Source organism: Copadichromis virginalis, linkage group LG3, assembly GCF_057382275.1.
Source record: "Copadichromis virginalis isolate Kocher_CV1m ecotype Utaka linkage group LG3, C_Virginalis_male_GT1.1, whole genome shotgun sequence".
Lineage (NCBI taxonomy): Eukaryota > Metazoa > Chordata > Actinopteri > Cichliformes > Cichlidae > Copadichromis > Copadichromis virginalis.
The window spans coordinates 15904131-15914602 of NC_140620.1; the positions used below are offsets into that span (position 1 = coordinate 15904131).

General features: G+C 43.8%; 1 protein-coding gene across 1 annotated transcript; it reads left to right on the forward strand.

Moving 5' to 3' along the window:
• The first annotated feature begins 1346 nt into the window (after nt 1-1346).
• Nucleotides 1347-7031, forward strand: LOC146713032 (low affinity immunoglobulin gamma Fc region receptor II-like). The gene is made up of 6 exons (XM_085437323.1): nt 1347-1458; nt 5354-5389; nt 5570-5830; nt 5910-6155; nt 6242-6448; nt 6970-7031. Exons 1-6 carry the CDS (start codon nt 1428-1430, stop codon nt 7029-7031), a joined length of 843 nt encoding a protein of 280 aa, XP_085293449.1. The 5' UTR covers nt 1347-1427.
• The last annotated feature ends 3441 nt before the right edge of the window (nt 7032-10472 follow it).

Below are 10472 nucleotides of genomic sequence, written 5' to 3' on the forward strand. Positions count from 1 at the left end.
TCCATCACGGATACTTATAGCACCTGTTTCATCGGCAAAGCCACCAGCATTGTGGAGGACCCCACACACAGTTTCTTCCCCCAAGCCGTCAGATTCCTGAACACTCAGTGACTGGAATGACACACACACTCGCACACCTCCATACTCATGACTACCAAGCACTTAACTGCAGTCTCTCACTCTCATACACACACACACAGGGAGAGAGAGAGACTAAGTTACTTTTGCACAATACTCAGCATTTTGCACATATCCATTGCATCTTGTGATTCTATCATCCTGTTCCATCTAGTGTTGCTGTGGACGGGCTGTGAGTACTCAGACTGCTACAGAACGCAACATGGAGGCCTGTTGACTTTTTCTTAAAAGTGGGTGAAATGACACTCTCTTCAGTTGACACAGGATACACACACACACACACACACACACACACACACACACACACACACACACACACACACACACACACACACACCCTCCTACCCCTCTCAAAACACCTCCAATGCACATCCTTTATATGTTGTAAGGTGTGAAGATTCACGTGCTCTCTGTGCTGAGGTGTTTTGTTTTTCTCTGTTCTCAAACTGTTCTCATGTGACAAATAAAGGCTTATTCGTTCATTATTCATTAATTTATAATCACCCATAAAGGAAAATGAATGTTTTTGTCTGTTTTTGTAATGTTTAGATGAATTAACCTTTGGTTCAATCAAACTGAAGTCAACACTGTGTTGGAAAATTGATCAGCTCTTCTTTAGTTTATTAAAGTTATTACAACCTGATCTGGAAATCCAAAACAGTCATAGCTCAGTCATACTCGACCAGCATACCGTGTCACTATCTGTAGTCTGCGGTTCAGGTCTGTTCATGTGTCTCTGCACAGCTGTAATTAAAATGTGTTCAGAGGGCCTCAGTGTCTGAATGGTTCCAGTTCAGCTCCATAACAGCAGCGTCCCTGGTTTGATTCCTGTGTTTCAGCTCACATCTGCCTCTCTCACTGAGGGGGACGTAACTACATGGACATGGATTTGTTCATCAACCAAACTACAGATCACTGAGAGCAGAAAGGACTTCATTCTCTTTCCTTTTGGAAATTCTTCATTTTCATTTATGTGAAATAATGAATGATAGAGAGCATCACTGATATTAAATATAATCAGACTGTGTGAAAACATTTCTTATGTATATATGTTTTGCTTTATAGACAACAGTGGATTTTCTGTATACACTTATGTTTTCCTGGTCTTTGTTTGCATAGAAGCTTTAAGCCACTATCTTTTAATTTCAGGGTTTTTTACACAAAGGAAAATGTTTGTGTTGTACTTCAGTGTTTGAACCAATAGAAAGCTGGTGCTCAGAGGAAGAGGGCGGGCTTTACTTGGTGTCAGTGACAGAAATGAAAAAAAGCTCAAATGAGTGAGAAGGACGATGAAGGAAACATCTGTGCTGTGTCTGCTCTGTAAGTAGAATCTCTGTGTTTGTTTGAATTCTTGTACTTTGACTGTCTGCTCTCCTGATAACTGATGATGGAGGAGAAGACATGAAAAACAAATCAGGCTGAATTCAAGTTAAGGAAATAAGGATAAGCTGCATTTGTCGGTTGCAGCTGCCTGCAGCTGAGATGACAGACCTAGTCAACCATACATACAATATACAAACAGTGGGGAGCAAGGCTGGACTGGGACAAAAAATCGGCCCGGGCAATTTGACTAGAGACCGGCCCACCAGGATAAAGATTGAAAATGTGACGTCATTCAGGGATAAAACCGCAAAGGATTCTGGGAACTTGTGGCAAGAGGTACTAGCGCACGCAGGCTTTCAATTGAACTCAGTTACACAGCGATAAAAAGAAACCCAAAAAATGCCAAGAAGCTGTTGTATTATTAACTGCAATAGTCGGTCGCATGACAGCCACGGGAAGCCGACGGGTAAAGAGATCGTTTTTTTTTTTATCGGATTACGTCGTTGAAGTGAAATTTTTTAAGCCATGTTTCCGAAGTAAGAGCCGACGGATGGTCTGGATATACCAAATATAACGTCTCAGAACACTCCAGCTCACATGTTAGTCTGCTCCAAGCATTCCCACAAAGGTCAGAGTTTTGTAGTAGTTAATACGTCATTTTTCTTAACATAATTGGTGATATAGGTTACAAGCAAGTCTGGCGCTGAACAGAAATTGTCGCGCTATGCTCCTTTGTTTATTGTGCATAAATAGTGAATTGTCCTGACACAATATTGCGTTTCGCTTCTGTTATTACCATGGTACACTGACAAAACCATATACTTTTATTCACAGAATAAAACAGTTGTTTTGTATCACTAATTATCCATTGCGATTACAACATACAATATTATTGTCACTGCTACATTTCTGTAATGCTACTGTAACCGGTTTCTGCTTCATCCCGCTGCAACAGTTCGGCCCAAACAGACTCCTCGACTCTGCGTTGTGTAGTGTTTTTAAAAAGACCAGGAGTCTCTGATCGATCGTTGCCACTTTATTTCCTGAATGGAAACAACGGTGTATTATCAGTGCACAGGCTCGCCATACACCACTCCGCACAGCACACTCTCGTATGGCTACGGCAGACTGGCAGCGATTACTGCAGCAATATTACAATTTCTAATATACAATAAAATAACAGCAACAACAAATGATGTACCTGAATGGAAACAACGGTGTATTATCAGTGCACAGGCTCGCCACACACCACTCCGCACAGCACACTACGGCAGAACATCTCATTAGCATTCCGCTTTAGCGTACAGTTTCACACATTAATAAACAAATGAAAAGTACATAAAACTGGTGTTGGACATGTGTCCACTAAGCACTTATTACACTCGGTGCTCGTCAGCTAATCAAACATGTTTTATGTGTCTGTACTACTTAGCTATATTGTGTGCGGAACAATACAACTCACCTCTCGTATGGCTACGGCAGACTGGCAGCGATTACTGCAGCCAGCCACACCGAGAGGGGGGCGCTGTTTCCCCATTACACTGATATTTGTGGCAAGTGGAATAATACCACATAAACACTGTTACACTACCAGAAATTATTTCCACTACTAATTAATTACCGTTGAGCTCAAAGGTCCTATTAATAAACTGTTAATGAATGTGTATTTATGAAGACGATTTGTGAGACTGGTAAACTTATGATACGTACAATAGTCTTTCGTTCTACATGGTGCATTTCAAGGTCCTGTACCCATCCGTCGGTAAACTGTACCTGGGCTTGTTGCAGTGACCTGAAGTTACTAAACTTCATGAGTGTATGCACTCACTCCAAGAAGCGTATAATTATAAATCTGAGCGTGGTGAAAGTTGGGCAGCACGCTGACGTCTTTTGTCCACTCTTTCACTCCTTTGATTTTTTCCTCGTATCTTTTCTTTGTCTTTTCGTCGAGTCTGTCTTTGTACGGACCGGCATTGTTTTCCTTTTGTTTTGTACATTCCTTTTTTGTGCGGCAAAGAAAAAAAAAGAAGGTATTGGAACCGGAGAATGAACGTTTTGCGGTGCTGCAAATGTTTGCATTTGATGCGGTACTTGGATTGTTTTGCCACGAGTTCCCGGCATGCAATACGCGAAAATCACGTGATTGTTAAACAAGGGGGAGGGTGCATCCAGCCTCCTTGGCTGTAATTGGTCCAGCCCAGAGTCGATCATGACCAATTGGCCAATCCAACACCTTTCATTATATATACCCTTCCTAAAAAAAAAAAAAAAAAAATAATAATAATAATCCATCGGCCCATAAAAACAAAAAATCGCCAGCGGCCCACCGGGCAAATGCCCGGTATGCCCGATGGCTATGGTGGGGAGACAGGCCTGGCTAAGTAGCAAAAAAGGATAGACAATGAAATATGTAACACATAGGGGCAATTCAGGAGAAAAAATAAGGATTTCTGCTCATAATGACTCCCCTGTTGGCAGAAAACAAAAAAAACCCACTCCATAGCACACAAAGAAGCACAGATATCATGGACGCTGCTACCTCATCGCGCCTCCGGCTGAGCAGCTGTCCCTATCAGGTGGGAGGTAAGCGTGGGAGGAGGCATTGGATCTGTAGAAGGGAGGGCAATGGTGAGGGCGTATCAGTATTACTGTGCGTTTGTTTCCTGAGTTCAGCTTGAGAAAGTGTCCTTTCGCCTATTACTCAAAGACCAAAAGTCCACGGCCTACGCAGGCGGCCTTGAGGAATAGGGCAGAGAGTCAGTTCAGTCTCGTTATCCTATCTTTTGGAAGAATGTTGTTGTCAACCTTTAAGCAGCTGGTGCCGTCTGGGGTGGAGGTGTATCCGCATGAGAGATGTTGGTTATGTGAAATAGGGTGAACAAACTGCATTAATTCTTCAGTCGTTTTAATGTCCATCACTGGTCTTCAGGTGTATCTCTCTTTTGGAGAGCATGTATCAGAATTTCAGGAGCAGGACCACGCTTCCAAACACGCTCCTTCCGGCTGTCATCTCTATAGGCTCCCCTAGTTCTGCAAGCTGATCGTTCTCGTTTACGTGCCCCACCCTCCCTCCCTTCGTCTCCATTCTTCAACTGCTTCACTTCTATTTAGTAAATGTGGATCTGCCAGGCCCGGGAGCCATCGCCAGTCCCCTTTTGAGCCCTTCCCCAAACCACAGCTCATTTCATGTCAAAGCATCACTTTTTCCTACTAAAACGCTGTCAAACAGAAATGAGGATGTTGGCCCAGCTAGTGAATTAAGAGCTGTGAGCTCTTCCAAGATCTTTCCCATATTTTCGTTCAGTAAGAACAGTCTGAGCTCTCACCACTCTTCCCACACTTTCGATCATAGTTGCAAGCCAGGTGGGTTTTCAACAGTAGTTACAGCTTTCTTCAATTTCTGATAAGCCAAGCCAGCTCCAAACAGGAAGAACCCCGTTATCATGGTGCCGAATAGGTAGATGTCTTCAGTATCCTTGATAGACAGTCCCGCCAGGAACACAACACGTCACTTCTGACACCTGTTCATCATGTATCCAGCAGGGAACATCCCTCCAGGATACTCAGGCGCTCCTGCACCTAGGCTTCTTGTCAATAGAGTGTCAATTGCATGAAGGGACCAGTTGATCAAATCCATAGTTCTTCTTTAGATTTCAGAGAACAATAGCGAGACTGAGAGGCTCTATCAGCGTTAAAAACACCACGAGGACCAACTGCAGGTCTGAACTGACTCTTTATCTTTGCTCAGGAGTCGAGGAAACACAGCAGGCAGTGAAAAGATCAAATCATTCACTCGATATATGAACACAGCTGTTTGTGTGTTTGTCAGCTGTTTGTGTGGAGTTGTTCTTTATGTTCACCTCGAATCAACCTGAGTGTCATTTCTCTTTAGTTCTGATCTCACTGCTGAGCTGCACAACAAACCAAGGTCAGTAACCTTCTTCTGTCACAGTTTAAACCTGATAAATGCTCACTGATATGACCTGATTGGGTTCATGTTTCACAATGTAGCGCACATATAAAGTGATGAAATGAGGATTCTGCAAAACATTGATTTTACCATTTTATCACATATAAAATTATAAGTTTTTCATTGTAACCCTCACAGCTCGTCTGACTGTGAGTCCCAGCAGCTCTCAGTTCTTTAAAAGAGACTTTGTGTCTCTGAGTTGTGAGGAGGACGACAGCTCTGCTGGATGGACTCTGAGGAGAAACACAAGCACACGACAGAGGACTCAGTGTGGAGATGGGTGGGGAGAATCAGCTGGTTCTTCATGTAACATCATGGTTTACCAATCATACAGTGGAGTTTACTGGTGTGAGTCCAGAGAGGGTCCCATCAGTAACATGGTTAACCTGACAGTCACTGGTAAGCTGAGTGTGTGGAGTTAGTGTTGATGAAGCTGTGTGTAAATGGATGAAATGCTGTAGTTTGTGTCTGTGTTGAGGTGGATCAGTGATCCTGCAGAGTCCTGTCCTCCCTGTGATGGAGGGAGATGACGTCACTCTGCTCTGTAAAACAAAGACCACTCCCTCCAACCTCCCAGCTGCTTTCTATAAAGATGGCTCCCTCATCAGGAAGCAGCCTACAGGTCACATGACCATCCAGCATGTTTCCAGGTCTGATGAAGGCCTCTACAAGTGTGACATCAGCGGTCATGGAGAGTCTCCATCCAGCTGGATCACTGTCACAGGTCACACACTCACCTGTCTGTGTTTCTGCAGCTTTCAACATTCACAATGTGACGACAACTTAATGACTGTGTTTGCTTTATTTTAGGGGAACACACCACCACACCTCCACCTACATCCACACCTCCACCTACATCCACACCTCCACCTGCATCCACTTCTCCTCCTGCCTCCATTGCTAGCCCTGGTTCCCCTCTCATACCTGTGTTGTCATGTGTTGGATCAGTCTGTGCTGTGGTTCTACTGGTGTTACTGGTTCTGCTGGTGAAACAATGTGTTCACAGAAAACCTGAAGGTGAGAATCAAACTTCCTGCACTTTTATGTGTGCGGTCGTTACTTGATGCATGCTTGCATGTTACTTGACTCATTTTTAGAACTAAGCCCAATCTAGTCTTTCCAAACACGGTAGTGTTGCCACTTTACTATTTAGCATTCCAAATGATCTCCAAGCTACCCGATCCCATTGGGGTCATACAAAGAGATAAAAAGCATCAGAGGATGTCTCTGTGTGGGTCATACAGAGAGAACTCAGGAAAAGCAGAGTTAAGGAATGTATAAATGTTCTCTTACTTATGAGCAAACACGTGTCTCCACTACAAAGGGGTTACCACCACCTAAACAGTGGATATAGGGTATGTGAGCAATATGTCTCTGCACTGTGCTGCATGGAGCTCAGTTTATCAATTACTTACCTCTCTGAAAATGTGACATTGCAGCCATGGAGTTTTCTGTTTGTGCAGTAACAAATTTCTTAAATGTAATCTCTGTTTAGATATTTAATTGAACATTTTGTTTATGTTGAATGATTTCATCAGATCAAGAAGAAACCGAAGACATCCAGTCATCAACAACAACCAATCAGACGAAGCAGAGGTAATGTTGTGTTTTCTTCATGGTGAGGTTCAGACAGTTTTAGCTCCATGTTATCGTAGTAAAGATGGGGATCATTTTACTTGTTGTTTTGTTGGATTACTGGGTTGGACAATATGGTTGTCTGTGGTGACTGATTCACCTTTGGAGCCTCATGTGGACATTAGAGTAATTGCATTTTTTGTCAGTTTTTTCCATCTCTGGAAGTTTGTTTGATAGTTTGATTAAACTTTATAGCACAGAACCTCACCCATATGTGGACAAGTTTTACCAGTTTGGCTGCTAAATGGTTAAATTTGCTTCTAAGGACTTTGGTGTCGACTGAAGCAGTCGACAAACACACGGAGCAGCAACAGCGGCCAAGCCGAACACAGGCGCCATGTTGCGTGTCAACCTCCGTGACATCTCATTGATTCCGAGTAAAGAGGCAGACTTAACAGACAACCTCCAAATGCCAGGAAATGTTGCACAGAGAGAAATAAAGCTGCAGAGAATCAGCGGAAAGCAGTTTTGCCCAGACGTCTTGCTTATTAGCATGTTCAGAGCTACTGAATCCCTCTGTGTGTGGGTCATACAGAGAGAGGCAGAACGCAGGCAAAACAGTACTAAGAGATGTAGAAATTACCTCTTCTCAATGTCCAAACACAGGTCTCCACTACAAAGGGGTTACAATCTTACAACCAAACATGTACAGTACATGCTGTACAGTACATGTACAGTACATGCTGGCTCCAGCATGTACTCCAGAACCGCCAGCAGACGAAACATGAGGCTGGCTGGGTTCTCCTAAACCCCCAGCAGACGACACTTGAGGCTGGCCGGGCTCCTCAGGCCCTCCAGCCGACGAGGCAGGACGCTGGCTGGGTTCACCTGAACCCCCAGCTAACATGACGTGAGACTGGACGGGCTCCTCAGGCCCTCCAGCCGACGAGGCAGGACGCTGGCTGGGTTCACCTGAACCCCCAGCTAACATGACTTGAGACTGGACAGGCTCCTCAGGCCCTCCAGTGGAACCAGTCTCTGAAGCAGCAGGTACGGAGACCTCTGCCAGTGTGGACACTGGCTGGGACTGAGCAGCACAGTGGCTAGACTCAGGCAGCAACAGTGGGATACAGTCCTCAGAGGGCTGAAAGTGTTCCCCAATATACTCAGCAGAGGACTGAGGCGGACGGGTGAACTCACTTGAACTCTCAGGGGGTGCTGAGAGCCGAGACTGTTCTGGTGAGTTCTCCGGTGAGGCTGCTGGTGCTGGCATCTTGACCTCTAGGGGTCCAGAGTTGGCTGGTGACTGACACCCAGCCTCTGGGGAGGCCCTAGAGGGAGCAACTGTCTCTGAGATGGCCAGCTTAAATGAACCAGCAAAAGTTTGTGTGGAGTGTGTTCCCTGCTTGTAATGAGGCTGTGAGGATAAAGGCTGGGTAAATGAGTGGACAGGCTGCTGAACTGGTGGCAACTGAGCTACAGGTAGCAAAGTAGTAACAGGTGGTGGAGTGGCTGGCTGAACTGATAATAAGGCTGATGAATCTCTTGCCAACTGAGCTATTGACTGGGCTATGGACTGTAACATGGTGTCTACTGGGTCTGACTGTGACTGTAATGGAGGTGATGATTGAGCGGCTGACTGAGTTAGCGACTGCTGGGCAGCTAACCGAGCTACCGGCTGAGCAGCTGACTCAACAAACACAGCCCCGGTATAAACAGTCTTATGAACTGGTGAAACAGACGGAACGTCTCTTCCACTCACCACAGCCGGTGTTCCAGATCAACTGGCGTTTAGATCAACTGGCGTTGGTCGAACAGATGTGTGGCAGTCTTGCGTTTCAGGAGCTCCTACCGACAAACCAGCAAAAAAACGCCAAATGTGTCATCTGTGACACTTGTGAGGTTGTCTCAAACACACTCCGTCAGTCTTGATGCTGTTGAACAACAAAATGTTTAAAAATGTGGCGAGTTTACCTGGTGATATCCTCATGCGCGACGCGATCGCGAAAACAGCAAACAAGTAACACCACGCCGTTGTTGTTCACAGGACAGCAAGAGTAAACGATCGGGAGACTCTTGTCGTCGTTATCGTTCCACTCGCACGGTTTATTTCACCGAATTCAGCGTTTTTGCTCCACAACTAAAGCGAGCAGTTTGCTCTGTGCACCAACATGGAGTCGAGTCAACCAGCGCCACCTCTGGCCAAGTGCCACAGCCTACAGCCAGATCAACTGGTGACACACATCTGCAGCACGTTTGAATTCGTGTCATGCACATTTGTACCTTTCAATTGTGTGTTTGTGCGTCATGCAAATAAACCTTTGAAATGAATGAAATTATATCATATATTTATTATCAGCCTACATTTGTACAAAATGCCAAATGACATACACATAGTCATAAGAATCACCATCCTGATATCAACACTTTTGCCCATAAGAAAAATGTCGTGAACACACTAATATTTCACCAGTGTTGTAACATCACATGTCGTTAGCATAGTCTGTCTGTGTCTTCCCTCTGCAAACAAACATGTTAGAGTTGGTTGTGATATACAGTCTGCATAAGTGTGGTCAATCTAATAAACATTTATAAGGAGATGGCAGTTACTGTGAATGTACAGCAGTTACACAGTGATTAGTAATAAACAGTCAGACAATGACCCTGACAATCTCATTCAATCTTGCAGATTGCACCTTCTGTGGAAAGTGGTACCACACGGTGTGTGTGGACTTCCCCTGTGCAGAAGGCGACTACAAATGTTGTGGGTGCTAAATAAACAGAAACAAATGATCCCTGTTGTCTTTGCTTACTGATTGTTGTCAGTGTTGACAATCCACATTGCTGGCATTGCATCTTTGCACCCTCTGGAACTCCAAAACTACACATAAAGAAAGCAAATGTGTTTTTCCCCAGTATAATTTTTGAATGCACTTTCAGCTAAAACAAACTAAAATGGCTCAAAGAGGATTCCTTTTTTTTACTGTGCTGCAATTGATTTCTGGATTATTTGTGCCATTAATTAGTGTCAACTAATTTTTATTCAATCTCCACATAGGATATGTTTGTGAAGATGGAATATGGGGGAGAGCAGAAGTGCGTTGCAGTTCCACAAAGTGATGAATGAAGGACAAGCATATTGTATTGAAGAAATAAGTGATGAGAATGCTGTTATTTGCATTTACCATGTCAGACCTTTTGATAAACAAAATTCTAATGAAAGTGAGAACATGTATACTGTTACATCTTCCAGAAAATGTTTTGAAATTGTGGTGCACAGTTCAGAATAAATGTTTTTCAAAAACCATTGCATCTTTTTAGTAAATGTTTATTTTCAAAAGAAATTTCTAGAAGTTCAGAACAGTAAAATTCCTGCTTTTTAGAATGAATTAGAAGATAACTCTTACGTAGTTAAACTAAAATACTCTTTGAGAGTTAATATATAAACTCTTAACACCAAGTGTTA

Bases quoted from the DNA above. Each gene is read 5' to 3' on its own strand.
- LOC146713032 (XM_085437323.1), top strand. From the start codon at position 1,428: ATGAAGGAAACATCTGTGCTGTGTCTGCTCT. The intron at 5,390-5,569 runs GTCAGTAACCTT...TAACCCTCACAG, and splicing joins GAGCTGCACAACAAACCAAG to CTCGTCTGACTGTGAGTCCC. The intron at 5,831-5,909 runs GTAAGCTGAGTG...GTCTGTGTTGAG, and splicing joins GGTTAACCTGACAGTCACTG to GTGGATCAGTGATCCTGCAG.